We start from the raw sequence: 20,035 nt of genomic DNA, 5'->3' as shown, positions 1-20,035 counted from the left end.
CCCAGGGCTCTGTGCTGGGGCCAGTGCTGTTTAATATCTTTACCAATGGTCTGGACGAAGGGATCGAGTGCACCCTCAGTCAGTTTGCAGATGACACCGGGTTGTGCGGGAGTGTTGATCTGCTTGAAGGGAGGAAGGCTCTGCAGAGGGACCTGGACAGGCTGGGGCCTGTCGATGGGCTGGGGCCAACTGTATGGGGTTCAACATGGGCCACAGCAACCCCATGCAACGCTACAGGCGTGGGGAATCGTTTGTTGTATGACTGACTGGGACAGAATTAGGCACAAAGTAGCAGGAATAATGAGTTTTCATCTGCTCCAAGGCCAGGAGTCAGTAAGACAGGACCATACTGGCATTAGTATTCTGTTAATGTCGAGGTTCACGGTTGGAGGTGCTGATGATCTGACTTTGTTATTGGTTCTTACAGGCTCCCCTGTTTATGTTGAGAAATGTGTGACTGACTGCTGGTTTGTCCTCGAGGGAGTGCCTGTCGCTGAGGAGCCTGCTGGGGTGCAGCTGTGGTCCATGTCTTTGAGCACGCATGCCAGACTCTTCTGGACCTTTTCCAGCACTGCTATCCTCTTTTCAAGATCTGCAGCTGACCAGAACCTCATGCAGCGTTCAAAGACACAAATGAGCAAGAGGTTGGTACAGTTACGTTTTCCAATCTCTGTTCCTTCCCTTGTTATCCCTAACATGGCATTCGGTTGTTGAGCACTGATCTGCAAGATCCCTCTCTCGGCTGGTAGTGCCTCTCAGAAATGGTAAGTGTCAGTCTATAATTAGGGAGTCTGTAATCCATAGATTAGTGCCTCCATACTCTAAAGTCTCCATCTGTTGTACACACTGAAATCATTATATCTCTAGTCTCAGTCCTGCTCCAGGCTTCTAAAAGGGTTTTCACAGGATTTTCTTTGTTGTGCAAAGCAGCTTGTTCATGGCTGTCACTTGGCGGCCAGGCACTAGAGCAGACATTGCACAATGGCCTCTTGTCAGTGTGGCACAAGCTGTGGGATGCTCCTCTGTCCAAGCGGGAACGGGGCTTTGGAATGTATTTTTCTGCCGTGTTCAGAGACTCAGCCCCCCTCAACACAGAGCAGATGGCGCATTGCCAGTTATTAGGGCTTTTACTATGTTTAGACAATCTCCCAAACAATGGAGAACTACTGCCATCCAAATGGGCTGCAGAGACAACACAGAAACCTTGTAATGTGCAGTCGTACTTCCTTTTACGCAAGCCACGAGCGCTGGCCATGCCTGCCCCTGACAGACGCACAGTCTGTAACACAGCTCAGTTCTTTACTCACCAAAGCCCTGTTTAATGAGGAAAGACTGGACAAAATGGACATGCCTCAAGGGTAGCCCAGACAGCGGCAGCCGGATTCTGGCTTCCATCATACTAGGGTACTTTCTACCTGGGGACAGGTTGGAGTGCTGTCACGTACCAGGGACAGACTCAGATAAGGCTTGCCCTCTCTTGACTATAGTATGGATAGTGTGGGACTCCCTTGCACTGTCCCATCCTTACTGTTGTCTTGTAGCTGGAGACGCCTTGCAGCTGTCCCAGAGAAACACCCAGAGAGTTCTGGACCCAAAATCTGGTGTCAGAGTTCTTGTTATTGTCATAGAAATGATTGCTTGGAGGGCCATGCTTCCATGCATGCACAGGAGATTGCAAAATCAGGCATAACAAATGTTGACACCTAGGCTTACCATTCTGAGTTGTATCAGTTCAGGATGCTGGTTTCATTGCACCGTATCTTCATTCCTTCAGCAAAGTACTCCTGGTTTACATCAGCAGAAGTTCAGGCTCGGAGCTTACACAGTAGCTTTCCTATACCCCTACTGATCCGGGTCCAATAAGCAGCACCCTGCCTGAAATATATTTCTAATTTTATTAGAAATTTTTAAAAGAGTAAATGAATCTCCTAGTCTGATAGCTGGGAAGCTGCACAGCAATAGCCTTATTGCGCTTCATTTGTTAGAGGGGATATTTCGTACTGGCACACAAGCTGCACTCCACTGCCTTATCTGGGAAGGATCTGCAAAGTCTTTCTGAGCCGGCCACGCTGCTTCTGTCACATAACAGCAGGAGGTTGCTGACAGACATCTAGGGCGAAATATGGTTTGCAGAGTTTCTGCAACATCCATGGCCAGCTAGCACACTGCTAGCATTTTAAATGAAAAAGCCCAGTGAAGCAAAGAAGCCCTTCTCAGGCAGACGGAGTGCAACACTCGTGGAATCTGTGGAAATTCTGGGGTACAGAGCTACTTTTCTAGGCCTCCAACACCACACTTGTTCCACTAATGAGTTTCAACTGTGAGCTCAAGGGGCCAACTGAAAGGCTTACAAATGAATTAATTTTCTATGTGGGTTCAATCATTAATCTATACACAGGTGTCAGAACTGTAGATAAAGATAGTGGTAGTGATGAGGATCCTGGCCATATATGCATTAGGAACAGCAAAGACCAAGTAGACCATATCCAGGCAACTAGTTGGAACCCATCTACACTGGGTTGACATCAGAGCGACTGCCTTCTAGTGGTTGGAACAGTGTTCCCCCTCTGTGTGAGCGTTACGATATCAAATACGGCCCATTCTTTCCCAAATGCATCACGGTTCGTTTCAGTAATGACATTCCAGGCACAGGAGAGTCTCCAGAGAAGCGACTGCTAGAGCAACGCTTACACCATAGACAAACAGTTAGCATCGCTCTGACTTTCAGTTCTACGACTCGCAGTACCCCCTTGGAGGACTCTCCAGGATCCTACTTCGCTAGCTAGAGCAGTGCGCAGTAGAACAGTACAGCCAGGAAACTTTTTCTAATTTCTAACAACCACAGCTAGTTTGTACACATTCTTTCTTCTGTCAACTTTGTCCTTTAGCTAAAAAGTCCCTCCCTCTGTCAGTGTTTATCTGCCCTGATATATTTACAATGCAGACCCATGCCCTCACCATGTTGGTTCCACTAGACAAAACAAGCTAACCTTATTCCACAGGTCATGTAGCGCACATCTATTTTATATGCATATCCATTCCCTTTGATTTAATTCTGAACTAGTGCATTTTAATACTAAATGCCTTTCCATTTTTTCTAGCCAAAGGAAATGAGACTGCTTGGCTCAAGTTCTTTGCTTCATTCATTATTTGAAGATTAATGTGCAAGGGGGTTGGAAATAAACAGTTTTGAACTCTGTAATAGTAGAGATCTAAATCTAGATCCAAATTTCTGTGTCTTGGACTCATTTAATGTGTTTCAGTCTTCTAAGAACACTTTAAAGATATGAGCTGCAGTGGATCTTGGGAAAGATAATTAATGTGGGTTTTTTAAAAAATAAAGAATATGTTCACATACTGGGCTATTCTGTGGCAATATAATATTCTTTAGCTTAGATGTGTTGGGGATTTGAGTGTAAAAAGATGGGATAGGTGTAAATACCTGGCTATGACTTTTCACTTTCAAAATGTGCTTTCCATTTCCCCTCTAAGACTTTGCTTGGCAATTTCCTTGTAGTAGTGCACACAGCTTCCAAGAGCTGTGCAGCCTTTCACCTCTGGGATTATGGGCTTCCCGAGCAGGGCTGCACAATATTTTGTCTCTCTGACAACAAATGCAATAAAAGCACTGCTGTTCACTGCTGCCCCAGTTCTGATCATGAAGAGTCTTCAAAATAAAAACCTCAGCAGAAGTGGGACAAGTCCAGTCTGTTCTCCCGAACAAGGCAAGGCTGTGAAAACCCAGAAGCATGCTGCATCCAGGAGTTATCCTGGAACTTCCTCCCATGAACTCCTGCCCCTTGTGTGCTGGCACGACAGTACCGTGACCAGCTGCAGGAAACCTTCACCACAGCAGTTCAGCCCCTTTACGTGGCTGGTGGGCCATCAACACTTGCAAAAAGAGGAGTTTCAGAGGAAGCTTGCCTTTGACACCTTGGGTGGCTTATTTCAGAGCAGAGCTAAATGGCTGTATTGATGTGTGGCAACTGGTATGCCTGCTCTAAGGCACTGCACATCTCTGGTAAAGTGGGCAAGGCTTAAGCAGCGAGGTGCAGTCCCCACACGCTGAAAAGGCAAGAAGCTAGTCGTTCAGAACAGGGATGCTGTAAAAGCACGGACCTGGTAGGGGCTGGGAACGGTGGGCGTTAGAAGGGGCCCTACTGTAGCCGTGTAAACTGGACTGCCCTGGGGTTCCCAGTGCTTATTGTAGCTTGGGCTTTGACTGCTTCTCTTTTTCTTCATGTTCCTGCTGGCAAAGCTGAAGTAAAATTGTCTAGGAAAGATTTTTTTTCCTTGCCGAGTTGTCTGGTCTGATTTTGCAGACTAGGTTTTAAGAACAGCACACGTTTGCTCTGAAGAAGACAACAGAAGGACTTGGCCCCAGCACCCCCTGGAAGTGGCAGAGGAGACATTTCTTGCTCCTCCTGGATGCTTTGTGATGTGCAAAAATGTAAGGTAATGTTTCAGAAGCTCGTAAGAGTTCAGCAACTGGAGTTCATCCATTTCCTCTGGAAGTTAAGTACTCGTGAAAAATAATGAACCTTATTTCCCAAATCATAACCCTTATAAGGGTTAAAATGTAATGGAAAAAAACAGTTTTCTACGCTGTGGTTCTTGTGTCCCAAAGAAGGTCACTTTTCATTAGCCTTACAGGTAACAACAGAAAACAGCTCAGTATATATTTTGAGCAGAAGTTTAATTTTACTGGCCAATCTAGACCTCTTGAGTAATAATCCACAAAGCGAGAACAGAAGCCTGAATCTCAGAGCCAGTATCTTCTCTCCTGACAGACCTGGCTCGTATTTTCAAGAGTTTTGCTCAGCTGGCTGGGTATCTCCGCTTCACCCAGTGCTCATGGGAGACTCTGTAACAGCAACTTTATTCTCTTTCATATACAGCAGCCATACTGTAATCAGTATGACCCTTTAAAGTTCATTTGAAGCTGAGAAATTGCACAGATTTGCTGGGGGAGTCGGGGAGGCGACTTCCAAACAGTCTAAAGACTTTGAAAGAGCATGACCTAAAATGTAAAATATACGTATTTAGCGCCTGGGAATGATGGTAGAAAATACTATCAGCACCCGAGGATGCCAAAGCCTGGCAAACAACCAGACACGCTTCCGTTTCCCACCACGGCTGTTACTGGTTTGGGTTTCTTTTTCACTCTGATGAGCTTCTACCAAGCGTTTTCCCAAAGCGGTGCGCCTGTCTTTTACAGAAACTGGCCTTGCAGCTGCTCGCCCCAGCCTGCACCGATCTTCCCGCACATTTCCGTGTCGGTAACGGCCGAGGTTTCTCCGGAGCCCGCCGCCCCAGCGCTCCGCCGAGCCCGGGCCGCGCTCACCCGGCCGGGTGCAGCGGCGGCGCCGAACCGGCCCACGGCGGCAGCCCGAGCTCCGCGGGACGGCCCCGGCCCCGGCCCCAGCCTCGGCCCCGCCGCGCCCGGCACAGCCCGGCCTGTCGCGCCGCCCGCAACCCGCACCGCCAGGCAGCGGAAGCCGCAGGGCGGTGCCGACCGGGCGGCCCCCGGCCCGCAGCCCCCGGCGCCACGCCAGCCGGTCCCCCGCGGCAGGGCGGGGCGGGGCGGGGCGGACCGGCCGCCCGCGGGCCCCGGCGCGCCCAAGGCTGCCGGCGAGGGCGGGCGCTCCGGCCGCGGGGCCCGAGGCCCAGGGGAGGCCGCTGGCGCAGCACGTGACCGCCGGGCGGAGCCCTGCCGCGGCGGCGGCAGAGGGCGGCGCTGCCCCCTGGCGGCCGGCGGCCCCAGCGGTCGCAGCGCGGGGACAGCGGCTCTACGGGCCCGGGCCCGGGCCCGGCCCGGCCCCCCCACTGCCGCGCCCGGCTGGGCCGTGCCCCTCCGCAGCGCGGCCGGGGCCGGGCGGGGGGAGCGGCTGGGGAGGGGCCGGTCGCACAGCCCTGCGAGGCGGCCGCCCCAGAACCGGCGCCGTCCTTCCCGCGCGGAAAGGCGCGTTTGCTGCCGCGGCTTCTCAGCTGCCGCAGCCTCGGCGGGAGCAGGCGGCTCGGGCTCCAGCCGCGGCCCGCGGGGCAACGGCGCCGAGCTCGTCACCGTTCGCCGCGGGGCGAGCGCAGACCCGGGACCCCGGACCCGGGACCCGGCTGCGGCTGCGGCGGCTCCTCCCTCGGGCGGGTCCGGCTGCGGGCCGCCGTCGCCTGCGCGTGGCCCGTCGCCCGCTCGCGCGTGGGGCCTTGGCGGTGTCGCGCGGGGGAGGCGGCGGCCGGTGCGGGGGAGCGGCGCCTGGGGCGCGCCCCGGGCCGAACCAGCCGAGCCACGCGACCGGTGCGCGGGGCCGCCGCAGGCTTTCGCCCGCCTCATTCCCGGTGCAGGCGCTACCTAACGCAGGGAGGACAGCGGGATTCTAAGAACAGGCACAAGCCCGCGCTGCAAACGGCGGCCGTGCCTCTGCAGCCCAAGGTTAACCGAGCCTGAGCCTTGTTTCACGGGGAGAGATGCGTAAAGGCGCGTATCGGCACTGAGGAGCATCGGGAGACTGTGAATAGGGTAACGGAGCTTCTGAGGCCTTTATTTTTTTTTTCAAACTGGGGCAAGAGGCCAATAAGGGTCCCCCCGTGCACTCTTCTCCCCTAACTAGCAAAAAGAAGGCAGCTTTTTTTTTTTTTTTCTTTTATCGCTGCACAGGCCTGTCAAAAAACCAATGAATTCAAACTTGGGCCCGTGCTGGGAAAGCTGACTGCCTTCCCCTTATCAACTAATTACTTCAGGATGTCCACTAAAGCTTTTTAATAGATTTATGTTCCAGAGTGTGCTGTGTTACGGCCCAGCCTCTCCAGTCGTCCTCTCCCTGGGTTGCAAGCACGTCAGAGGGAGAGAGCAGGCAAGGAAGGGGTGTCTCTGTTGCTCAGCTTTAACGTGATTCCTCTGAACAGATCCCAGACAGATGGTGAATATTGCCATGAATGTAAAGTGAGATTTGTTTTTTTAAAAATGCTGCTGTTTTATTTTTTATACAAACTAAAACACCAGAGGTCATTGAATCCTATATTAAATACATAAATTAAAAAATAACCATTCATAAAACTTTACATACAATAAGGATTCTCTTCTACACGTTAATACATATAGTACAGATACATGTCCAGTGTTTATCAAAGGGTCATTCTGCCAAGTCATTTACAATTCTGTTCTGGAATAGACACCAAAAAAGTTGGGAACAAAAAGTATATATAAAAACACACAGGTGCTGATGTGAGGGAGGGCGGGGGGAAAGAAAAAACCCTTTGAATCACCAGCAGCTGTGTGGCTGTTAATTCAACCGTGCGCTAGTGAGAAGGAGAGCCAGGCCTATTTGGGCCTCGTGGGATGCCACGGAACGGAAAGCTTTGGGGGTTCAGAGGATGTTTCCCACTGAGATGAGGGCAGGGAGTTGGAAAATGAAGCACATCTACAAAAAAGTCTCCACGGTCCTCCAGGCACATCAACAAGAGAGGATGGAGCTGTGAGCCAGGCTGACAATACTGCAAGAAGGCCTATTTCCTTCTGCAACCCCACTTGCCTAAATTCATCTCGCCTAACTAGGCCCTCATCTGAAGTGCTTAAATTGAAAGAATAGTCTTCAAAATCTCCTGACTTGGTCAGTGGAGAAAAAGCAGCAAGTCAGCTTTTGGTCAAGCTGACTTGCAGTAGATTGTGTGGCTCATCTACTGCTTTGACGGTGCGGATAGCCTGGAGCGCTGGTACTCCTGCTGCAGCCTAGGACGGATGGATGGGAGGAATCCAGGGCTGTATTTGCTGTCCTCAAAGGCTGCAATAAATTGATTTTTATTTTGCTGGTTGGTTTGGGGGAGGGGAGGTTGGCTGCAGTGACTAATTTGAGGGAGGATTCTCAACGCCTTGCTTCAATGAATGTCAGGAACAGCAGAAAGCCCTGGATAAACGGCTTCAGGACAGCAAAGGGGGGAGATGCCAGAAAAACAGATCCAAAACCTCATTGCCCATGAGATGTAAAACTAAACCATGAGGAGTGTACCAGTTGTGGCAGCTAAACAAGTCTAGATTCAGTTCCCCATACCAAGATTGGAAGTATAATTTCATAAGCTGTAGCAACGATTTACTATATACAACAGGGAACAGAGAGATATATGCATATATATGTACATATACATATATACTATATATAGATACATGTATATATATATACACACAAACATCAAACTCATTTTGATCTAGCTGACAGCAGAAAGTTTGTATTACTCATATCAGCAAGTGTGTTTTAGGCATGGCTTACATGATGCTGCAAGGAGAGTAAAGCAGCTGTTGTTCAGCTCTCCGGAGGGAGTACAGCAATCTCCTAAAAGTTTGCAGACCAAGATAAGCTGTGAACTGTCTACCACCCCCCATCCCACTGTGAGCCCTTGGAAATGGAGCACCTGTGTGTGTATGCATACGTAAGAGTAAGGGAGGGGAAATTAGGCAAAAAAGAGAAATTAAACAAGATGTGCACAACACAGCTCAGAAGGCCTAAATGATGAAGCCTGTCACAAGATCAGTCCGGGATGTTCTGAAACTAGGTATTTCTGTCTGTGCCGTGAACCTTCCCTATGATTGCCTGAAACAAATGTTTCTAGTCCTCCTTTTTTTTATTTTAACTAAAGCAGAGGTGGAAGTTATTGCACCATAATGGAAAACAGGTGCTGCTCATTCTTCTGCAAGAAGAGATCAATGTTTTAATTGCTGGCCCTAATGCTAGGGAAAACAGCTTCCAGCCTGTATTTACTTGCAGGACACTGCAGCCACGTGGTATGAAATGAACTGGTCCTGCAACAGGGGGAAAAAGAGTGAGAGGGGGAAGAGGGAATAACCAGAGAGGAAGCCCCCCCTTTTTGTAGCTAACAAGATGTTGTACAGTTGCTTAGTGATCTAAAGGAGTCACAGGTGTGGAATGAGGCTCTCAAAGGGCCTGACTCCAGAGCTTCAGGACTGATCTGCTAGCAGCACTGCTGGAAAGCACATGTAGGTTTGGGCCAGCCTTACCCATGGATTCTTCTGCGGGGGAAAAAGAATTTGAACAAAGAGCATGCAACGTACCTGTATTCCTTTAACATATCTGCCTACAAGCCTGTTTTTAAAAAAATGAACCAACAAACATAGAGCTGGTGCAGAATTCAGTAAGCCCCTTGACTGAAACAGACTGCTTCAAGAAGATGTGGTCATTCTGTAATTTAATTTTAAGGAGCAGGAAAAAAAATCACTTGCTAATAGCTTCTAACCTTTGATGGAAGGCTTAACACCATCTCAGGGCATGCAAGAAATGAGGATGTTGGGAGTCTTGGTGGAGAAACGGAGCCCAGCGTTGCAATCCAGTTGGGTGAATGGACATTAACGATTAAAAGCTATTCTGGCCAAAAAATATCTGAGGGGCGCGCATCCTCGATACTAGAGGAACCTCATCCCTGCTATGGCTGAGGAACTGCTTTTGACCTGCTGAGTTGCTGTGGCAAGTTACTTCACTGCTTTGTGCCTCAGTTGCTTCATCTGTAAAAATAAACAAGCAAACAAAGGAGAGACTCTTGGTAAAGCACTTTTAAAGCTTCTGATGGGCAGAGTCTGTGTGCGTAAGATGTTGGTACATGCGAGCCCGGTTTTGAAGGTTTAAGTAATGCACAGGCAGTATTCTGGCCTTTAGTTTTCTATCTTGTAATACAGACGTCCGTTTCTGCCAGTTAAAATTAAGGCTCCATCGTGGAGGACAGAGCTCAAATAAGGAGCCTTGCCGCAGGAGCGTGAGGCCGAGACAGGCACGACTCCGTTTCCAGGGAAATGAAGAGAGGCGCGGAGCAGCACGCTGTCACACCTGGCTCCTCCAGCACGTCAGGGAGAAAGGAAGATGGGTGCAGCTGGCTGCTTTGCTCCCGGCAGGCCCCGGCCCAGGCCCAGGCCCAGGCCCCGGGCCCAGGCCCAGGCCCCGGCCCCGGCCGCTGCAGGCGTGGCTCTCCTCAGGGTCCCTCAGGGTCCCTGCAATGCCCTAGGGGGACACCGGCCGGGTTCCAGGCTTTGTGATTAGAGGTAAGTAATGCTCTGAAATGCAAACTACTTCTAGGTATTCTTAACTGTGGAAAAACCTAAACAGACTAGTGATACTTCTTCTTACTTCTAATAAGGATGTGTTCACGCTGCTTTTCCCCATTTTTGGTGTATGTGTTGTTGATCAGGAAGCCAGCTAACCAAGTCAGTTTGACAAGCCAAACCAATACGTTTGTTCCGAGCTGGGACAACACAGTTGGAAGCTGATGCTTTGTGGATCGTACCACATGGACGAGGGGCTTGGCTTTTTTCCCCTCTGTCCTCCAACATACTTTTCTTTCTCAGAAGCTACTCTGTAGGTCCAATCCAGTGATCCTCAGTGTATTATTCAAATAGTAAAACCAAGTATAGTCATTATTATCTCAATGGCAGTCTTTAAAGAGCATGAAAAGTATCTGACAATAGACAGGCTGTTCTTCACGGAGGGAGGGTGAAGAGAGAGAAGGCTGCAACTGCCAGAAATCCTCCTTATGCCAGACACCCTCTTCTTCCCTTCCTTTGCCGAGCAGGGTGGTGCTTTGTTACCATCTCAAGCGCAAAACGTGGTGCCCTGTCCTGCCCTCCTGCAATAAACCATAACGCATTTTTCCTGTCTTCCCCCCACACTGCAGCTGTCATTTGTTCCTGAGGTTAAAACCAAAGAGGGAGAGGAGGAGTCCCTGCAGTGAGAAAGCCAGACAGTCCAAACTGAATGCTTTGTCCTCAGCATCTCTCCACGGCTCGTAAGTGTTTCTCCTGCTCTGTCCTGTTAACTTTTGATCCATTCGTGGGATGACAGTGTCACATTTAAACAATTGCCCTGCACAGCAGGGATAGATTTTTCTGTTGTAACTTTGGTTCCATGCCCAAGACACACTGACTTGATCAGCTGAAAGTGGTTCCTTCCCTTTAAGTTCTTCCTAAGTGATGTAGGTTCACAGTTTATTTTTCTTCCCCTTTTGTAATCTCAACATACAGAATTTCATTAGATGCAGCATATATCATAGCTTTAGACAGGAACTGTCAAGTAACAAATCTTGAGTGATGGCTTTAAAATACAAGGTGGTTGCAGTCTTGGCTACGGGTTGTTCATTTTTATACTTTTTAAAATAGGTGTAAACAATATTCTCTTCATCTGGGGGGTGGAAGCATTTGCCTTTATAAGGACTTATCTGTGTGGTCGGGCACTCTAAAAATAAAAAAAAAAAAGAACACCTGTATCAGATAAGTGATAAGTTCCCCTACCTACCTATCCCAGCTGACAAGATGCAGTCTATCAATTGGGAAGTTGAAGAGGTCTGTTCTTAGAATTATCAGTGTTAAACTGTTTCTGTTTGTCCGTATGAAAGGCGTCTGTGAAAATTCTGGGTATTTTGCCAAGCCTGTCCATTTAACCCTACAAAGTACAGCCCTCTGGTCCATAAAAGTTCCCATGAGCATCTTCAGATGAATAGCTATTCACCAGTTTCAATAACTCTTGAACCAAAGCTGCCTAAAATTCACCAGTGACAGGAGACATGACAGCAGGTGATATGCTTGTGGTGTCAGGGCATCCCCAGAACTTTGGCTAATGCAGCAATGAGGCAAACACAGACTGCTCCTGTTCCGAGGAAGCCTTCCCTACCTGTGGAAAAGAATTGTGGTTCTCACGTTTGAAACCAGGGAAAAAAGGGCATATTTTGTCTTTGTTCTCTCAGCATTCGAGCCTACATGGTAAAATTCACTGAGTGCAAAATCTATGCAAACCAGACTTCCTTATGTGATCACAAGTAAGTGAATGCGTATATTCACAAGCACAGAAAAAATGCAGGTAGGAAAATCCCACATAAACAGGAATTAGAGAGCTTCTGGTCTGAATACTATATATTGCTGCACATGGTTTCGTTCATGCTTGTCCTTCGTTATCTGAAAAGTATAGCAGTGAGTGCTGTGCTCAGTCTGAGAGAGAAAAAAACCAGAAAGTATCATCTGTGATTGCACTGTGGTTTGCTCTCAGCTAGTTAAAAGGTCAGTAAAGGATAAACTGCAGCAAGGCACGAACAAAACCAAAGACCTTTCATCATCAAATGGCTCCCTGGGTACATTTCAAGGATGCATTGTGCTTTTTTTGTTGTTTTATCAAGGATCTGTTTGAAGTCTCTTATGATAAGGTTAACAAAGTTAACTGGCATCCAGTGGAAGTAAAGCAATTTTGCAAAGATCCCCCAATGATATATATCTCAGTAGTTCCAAGAACCAGAAATGCTGATAGCACACTCCCCACACCATGCTCACCCTTGCTGAGTTACTTCAAATGTCAAAGTCACCTGGGTAGGCAGGTGGTTTTTAAAGTGAATGGGAAACACAAATCAATGTTACTTTATTCTCCCTGATTCCATGTATTCCAGCCTCAGAAAATATGACCTTGCTCAAATCCCTCTCAGTCTTGCCAACACCATTCCCAAATTGCTTCTGTCTTGAGATTTATCCTCAGGTATTGAGGGGCGAGGATCCCGTGGAGGGAGATGGAGGGGGTGAAGACTGGGATCAGGCAGGGGATGAGGAGCTAACAGCTGCTTACCATTGCCTTGTTTTGAGGAATTGCTACAAGACTTGATGCTTTGCACTCGTGGAGTGACTTGCCTTGGTAAAACACTGTACAGATATCGTGCTTGCTGTGATGCTGGGCCTGCTGCAGCTGTCTTACAGTTCAAGGGAGTTCACAGCAATGCAGATCCTCTGGAAAAGCACTGAGTTTATATACACACACACACCCTCCCTTAAGATTTTTCCGTTTTCATAGTCAATGTCCCATTCTCTACATCACTGTATCTCCACCACTGTCATGGCTACTTCCTCTGCCGTTCAGCTCTCAGTAATCCATCTTCTTGTTCCCTACCTGACATTCGTAGCCAAATATGCAAAAGCAGGGTGGGAAAGGCAAAAGAATCATTCATCTCCTGGGTGGTCCTAGGAGTGGCACAACACCAGCAGGCTCTGAGCAGCTCTGAACCACATTTCAGCTCTCTCTGAGGCTTCTTGTCCTCTCTATGGGCAGTGGAGACACAAGTCACTCGAACTAGACCCTCGTGCGCTCCTGGGGCCAGCCTCTACGGAGCACCAGCGAACCTAGGGAGCAAAACTCTTCTCATGTTGGTGCTGTAGTCAGAGCAGCCTTCCTGGGCTCCGTGAAGTTACACCCAAGGGATTTACACCTGCTAAACCTTCGGTGGTGTTTAAAACAAGCAGAAATCCTATTGAAGGAGATTGGGCCGGGGGGGCGGGGTGGGGTGAAGAAAGTCTTGACATGGTCTCTGAGGGACCTATGTAAAACCCCAGCAATGAAATCAGCCTCAACGCTGCTTTGGTTCTGCTGCAGCTGTGCCAGTCCTGCCAGTCCTAAAGGGGCAGAAAAATGCTTATGTTTCTTTTGACTATTAGTCCTCAATGACTCTGCCAGTGAGGAGTGCATCAAATTAGCGGAGAGCTTGTGCTAGATGTGACCCAGCAGCCACATGCAGATAAAGTGACTGCAAGCGAATAATAATAATAATAAATCTGCTAGACTTTGAGGGGGAATGTAGAGTTCTGACCTTAAACACCTCATTAGCTTTTCTAACCAGCCAATACCTGCCCCCAAATTAGGCCAAAAGGGCATTAAGTGTTATCAGCAAATGTGGAGGTTTTGTTGTATTTTTTTGATGGTCCTGATTCTTCTCCTTTTATATGTGCTTCCTTCCTGCTTTGAGAAGAGGGAAGGAATGGCTCCTCAGCAACAAAGAATTCAGTCTGCCTCTGAATACATTGCAGAGCTAATTGTGAGGCTGTTAAAACATGTTTTTTCTTATCATGCAGAGACTGAAATGTTACAGGGCACTTGAGATATTTTCACAGGCTCCAAGACAAAGAGTTAATCAGCACTGCTGGAATTCTGATGTCAGAATAACGGTTTTTTTTCTATTTTGGGAAATGCTTATTTCAAAAGATAGTGGTATATACCTGCAATTCCTGAAAAGCCAAGTGACTCATCCATGTTATGTCTGTAATTCTCAGTTCGCTTTCCTTTCTCTTCTGTGCTGGCATTACCAAGACCATGCATACAGCCTCAGGAAACATACATTGACATTTTTGTCCTGGGACTAGGGATTTCCTAGTCTAAGTTCAATTACAGGTGGATTAAATTTTTCATGTGAATAATCTTTTTCTTTTCTAATGAAGAATGTCATTACCTATAATCAAAACTTATTTTATACATTTTTGTGAATCTTTTTGGCATTTGCATCTACCACTGAGGTTTTTTTTTTTAACTTCTGAAAAAAATTCTTTTTAAAACTAAAAACAATTTAAAAAATCAAGAAGACAACACTTCCTGATGAGTTCTTCTATTAATGAAAATTTTAATTTGTATTTCTCAGGATGCATGCTCTACTGCAAAGACTTTACTGGGTGCTCCATTTTAAAAGAGACAGGATTAGGAAAAACTGTTCAGTATTGTAATGTCATGAATGCATTTTTAATCAAGGTGACCTAAACTGAGCAAGGGATATCTTTTGAGGCACATTTGCAAAGAAGTAAGAAACGCCCCGGTTTCTCATTTTTCTTCCACCATAGCTGATACCAGCATTGGTAAAACTAGGATGTATAAGCTTCTTACCAATTCTGTAGCTGCACCAGAAGAGGCAATTTCTCAATAGAAAACCAATTCCATACCCACAGAGGTGGAAAACATAGGTGCAAACTGTATATACAGAAAATTCTGAACCTCTTATTGCCCCAGTTTTTCTCATATGCTTCACAAAGCACAACGACTTCATTGTAGCTGCGATAGAAACTGAAAAAAGGACAACAGTATAGGCAAATGGAAAAACTCATGCAGACAGGCTCCTGCAAATGTCACTGTCAGTTCCTGTGAGTTTTCAAGGTGCACCTTAAATTTTTTTTTTTTTTTTTTTGACTCTCCCTCTAGGTGGGCTGCTTGTTCTGGACTCATGATTCTGTGGTACAGCAAGAGACAGTCATATCAAATTATTTGCTATTACTGTGTACTGTGAAAATTTTGGCTTCTTAAATTAGCCTATGCATAATTTGGCTGTTTCAGAAGACTTTCTGATTTCTTCCCCACTATGAATAAGCAAGAAACTGTAAAATCAAATTTTCACCAGTCGTGGCCACTCAGAAGCATCTCACAGCTGCTGTGCTGTGTCACGGTTCCCAGAAATCCTGTGGCAGGAACATTAGGAAGTATGCAGTCATAACTTAATCTGTTTAATGTTCACTGGATCAAGGCAGTATTTTTTAAATAGCAGCAACTCTATAATAATATTGGCCATTGTTTACAAGAACCACGATCACTGATCTGTCCACGTTCCTCTGATTCTTTGCTATGGTTCATTCCCCATTCAGTCCAACCTCCATGTATATTGCTGCCTCAGCCCATGAAAACATTCATTTTGAGGTCTGGCCAGCCAAGGCTGCAGTAGATTCCAGTTGATGTGGCTAATTCTGGGAGTTCTCTCTGCATCAGCACAAAACTGCAAAAGAAATCCTTGATCTAGCTGAAATGAAGCACAAAGTAGGGGGCTTTTCCTTAGAGGGAAAAGGAAAACCCACCAGACTGGACCCATGCCACTTAATTATAATCAATACCTTGAACTGCACCTGGAAACAAAGGCTGAGCTAGTACAAATGGTGGAAGGGCATGGCAAAACATCTTTCACACACAACTGTATTCTCAGCTTGCCTCAAGTGCAGAGCAGAAGAATTTATTCATTGACGTAGCTCAAGCCAGAGCCAAGAGATGCAGTGAGAAATTTAATGGTATGGGTCTGTCCCCAAACCAGGAGATTTTGATCTGTCATTACATGTTCTTGAGTCTTTAACATAACATTATCTAGGCTATGTTCTACTTCTGTTATCCTGGATCAGAAGAAAGATCCTCCTAGCCCAGCATCCTGGTTCTGAAAGAGGCTAGGCACAGAGGGAAAAATGTGAAGGCCATGCACATTATAGTTCCCTGATTTATTTCCCCATCTTCACATTGCTTTTTGAACTCTGAACTTTCAGCTGCTAAGCATGCTGTGGCAAAGACTTCTTTACATCCTACATCATTAACTATCAATTTTTGTTTATTATAAAATTATTACATGATAATTGCTTGTATGGGAGACAACAGTGAACAATAGCAATCTATCCATCCATCCATCCTATGACAAATTTTCTAGACCTCTCCCATACCTCCTTTTAAGTGTCTTGCTTTCTGAGCCAGAAAAATCCTTCCAGCTCTCTGTCTCCCTCTTCCTGTCTCTCAGCAGCTGATCATTCTTCCTTGCCCTTCTTCATATCTCTCCTACTTCTGGGCACTGAGCTCTACCTGTTGTAACCTCCTGATCTGTTTCCTGAGTGTCAGTTCAGAGCCCATCATCATGTGTATATGGTTGGGATTTGTAACTGTTCTCCATCTGCATCACTTTCCAAACATCAACATTGAATTTCACCTGCAATTCTCTTGGCAATTTGATACTGTGAAATTCTTGTTAGCTTTTATTTTTACAAGTCTGAATAGTGTAGTATCACCAGCAAGCTTTGGCAATTCACTTACAAGTATGTTGGATGGTGTTGGTCTGACTGCAACTCCCTGCAGCAACTCAGCAGTGTGAGGACACTCCACTGTGAACTATTACAAACTGACAACGACCTGCTGAATTCTCTGACTCCAGACATACACAAGAACACACAAGGATGTGATCCTCAGCTCTGTACGAGAAGTGCTAGCTTTGAGGAAATAAATAAAATAGTCTTACCTTTCCAAGAGGCACACTGACATCAAGGCCAAAGAATAAAGGCAAGAGAGAAGAACAAGAATAGAAATAGAAACTGCAGAAGGAAAAGAAGATTGCGTAAAAACTAAAGTTCATGGTAAGCGTCACGATTATTTTTGCACTCTGTAGGACAATTCCAATAACTGTGCATTCAGAAAACACTTTCCTAGTTACTTCTGTAAGTACTACACCACTGCCCAGGCTTAGAAAACAGATCCCATTAATTTTGGTGATGAATTACAATTGGCACCATATTTAAAGCCTGAGGTATAACTGTCACTATGAACCACCATGGGTTGACTGAAGTCACGAAGTTGGATATCAAAAATAGCATGGGTAATATTTTTAAGTGTGTTAAAATACAGCACCTGCAATCCATGCTGGAAGTAGCCTGGGAATATATATATATATGTATATATACACATACACACGCATAACATCAAACCGTAACCATTAAATGTTTAATAATCCATTTTTGGATGCCTCATTTTAATCATGAATGCTTTGTCTTCCGAGATGTGAATTTTTGTGAGTTGAAAGCTCTTTTGAAAATTGACATTAAAAAGTCTTCTATTCAAGGTCTCCGTTTGACCATGGCATAAGTTTTGCTTTGCTTTTTTATTTTCATCACAGATTATCATCTGTTATTTTTGCAAGTTATATATATTAGAAAGAAACACACTGAGTCCTTGTATCACAAAAATATTGGCAGAAAAGCAGAAAGAATCATGTATTAAGTTTTGCATTATGCCCACTTGTTTCACTTTAGGAACATACATATGAACTGAAAGGGCTCGTTAGCACTACTGTCATTGTACTAATATAGCCATTATTTCACATTATAGTTTACACATGGATATTGATCTTTACTAATATAAGTACATTGTCAAGGCTTCTACTGGAGATGCATCTTACACCAGTCTGGCATTTCTAGCAAAGACGTTATTGGTAGCAGTACGCTACGCTGTGCCCATGCTATGATCTTTTTCCAACAATCCTATCTAACCTATCCACAAGTAGCAAAACTCAATGTCACAGAGTTGGCCTTATTCACCAAAAAAAAAAGCAGTGCATATTTTGAGAGAGAGAGAGAGAGAGTATATATAGTATATATAAAGAATGTGCATATATAGTTCTTTGACAGTTCAGTTTAAGGGCAAGGTTCTGGTACCGTATTTATATTGCATAGTCAATTACAAGCTTCAATAAAGAGGACAGCATCAGAACCTGAGTTCCCTAGTCCTGCCAGATAAGGACAATCTTCAGATGTTCACTCAGTTTCATTCAGTCCTTCCTGCTTGCTACCCTCACCTTGCATTTAATGGTTTACCAACACAGCATTTAACAGCCAAGTAAAGGCTTCACCATTTGGTACAGTATCATTCACCATAATTAAAAGTGTTTGCCATTTATTTCCTAAACTGAAATGTGGAGGAGACTCTAAGATTAAAGTCTGTATATACTGAAACACAAATTGAAAAGAAAGCATAGCAGAACACCACCAACAGGTCCAGCTGATTCAGCTAAACAAAAAGGTCATGTAGTTCAAGAGAGCTAGGTCATTACTGTCAAAAATTTGATCAGCGTGCTTCAGAAGCGTAACAGAACCAACCTTTTCCTCCAGATCCTTAATTTGTCTCTTTTGGATGTCAGTTTTATCTTCTAAATCTCGGATCCTCTGGAAATCAGAAAAGAAAGCATCTAGACTAAATTCTCAGTAAATCTGCTCCGCTGAACAAGTAACTTAATGTTCCAAGTGCCAAAAGCCTACAAATTAACAAATCCATTTCTTTGGCAGGGATAATCTTGTATAGTTCGATGACTCCATCCACTAACCCTGCCTAACCACAACTTTACCATGTGTATAACTGCTCCAAATATGCTACTGCATATATGTGACTGTATCCTCAAATGCGGGAAATTAATATCAATAGTGGATCTGTTTCATATTATCTGTTTTATATTAATCCTGTGTTAAATAGATGGCAAGCGTAAGATCATGGTTATACTCTTTAGAATTATATTATGATTCATTAAGATTTCTCACAGTTTGATGTGTTGAAAGAGGATTAAATTGTTATTATTAGATCTGAAATGATAAATGTACACAATACTATGAAAACATTGACTGTGGTGAGTGGGATATACGTAACTTACAGACAAGGTGTATTTTTTTAGCAGAGCTTGGTACTTCTAGAAAAATTATGTAACATGAGTTAAACTTTTGGCCCCTTGGGAAGAGAGATCCCACAGAATAGTTAACAGAACTACTAAGTATGAAAAATGAGGCCTTGAACCTCGGTATCTTTTCTCTATTTAGTCAGGGCATAAGACAGCTGGCCTGCAAACAGCAGAGATCCAAAGAGGCAGACCAGGAGACACCTGGATGCCCTGGCACCTGGAGAGCTGATGGCACCCCTGTGACCATCTTCCTAATTGTCTGGAGATGAGATGACTAGTTCATGGCAGCTTTCAAACACTACGTCTTCCTTTCCTTGCCTCTCAGCCTTTCCCAACCCCATCTGCAGCTGAGGCTGGCTAAGAGCTGTTCAAAGAAGCCAGAACTGCTGTGGCGGTGTTAATCAGGGCGGTGGTCATGGCTGAAATCAAGAAGCAAAGCTGCTCACGCTGCAAAGGCCTGGTAAGAGAAGTAAGGGTGGACCCAGTCTCAAGTCTCCAACTCAGGATCAGGCAGGACTGGGAAAACTAGGTCCTCCTGTGAACCAGAAACCCTAACCACTGGGCACGTGCTTTCTCTTTTACTCCCATAAACGTTTGGGTTAGTTTTGTTTCATTGTGCAGCTCTCACATTAATCAGCATGCTGTGACTGTTTGCCATTTTGCTCTGGGACCTCACAGCTTGCAGAGCAGCAAACATCAGTCTTTGAACGTGAAATGTGGTACTATATCTCAGCAGTGAAACATAACAACTGCCCTCTTTGGGGGGGGCAGAGCAGAAGTGTCTGGAAAAACAGATAGCTCTCCTGTGTAACACAAGCCAGAAGCATTCATACGGTTCCTCTTGTGCCCAGTCCAGTAACTAGGGATGATCAGTTTTATTACAAAGCTGGATTCATGCAGACAGAATTCTGGATGAAAACTTTGGTTTGGAATTTTAAGACTCAAAATATGCCAAAACAATCCTCCACAGGCTAATATCACATGTGTTTGTGTACACAGTAAAGACACAAAGTATGAAACA

The 20,035-nt window shown here is 45.7% G+C and overlaps 1 protein-coding gene across 5 annotated transcripts in view; it reads right to left on the bottom strand.

Moving 5' to 3' along the window:
- Window positions 1–7,000: 7,000 nt before the first annotated feature.
- The window catches only part of JAKMIP2 (janus kinase and microtubule interacting protein 2), a 72,304-nt gene continuing 59,269 nt past the window's right edge, over window positions 7,001–20,035 (bottom strand). The window contains exons 20-22 of one of the 5 annotated variants that reach the window (XM_072872254.1): window positions 18,446–18,511; window positions 16,816–16,888; window positions 7,001–11,225 (exon numbers count right to left, since the gene is read on the bottom strand). In XM_072872254.1, coding sequence (XP_072728355.1) covers window positions 16,838–16,888; window positions 18,446–18,511 — 117 coding nt within the window. In that variant the 3' untranslated portion in view covers window positions 7,001–11,225; window positions 16,816–16,837. Of the gene's footprint in view, window positions 11,226–14,470; window positions 15,547–16,815; window positions 16,889–18,445; window positions 18,512–20,035 lie in introns of those variants that run through there. The other 4 variants (XM_072872255.1, XM_072872256.1, XM_072872253.1 and 1 more) reach the window with 4 other exon arrangements.

This window comes from Ciconia boyciana, chromosome 9 (genome assembly GCF_034638445.1).
Source record: "Ciconia boyciana chromosome 9, ASM3463844v1, whole genome shotgun sequence".
Classification (NCBI taxonomy): domain Eukaryota; kingdom Metazoa; phylum Chordata; class Aves; order Ciconiiformes; family Ciconiidae; genus Ciconia; species Ciconia boyciana.
Note: the sequence above shows the minus strand (reverse complement) of the source record. Positions and strands in the feature narration are given on the sequence as shown.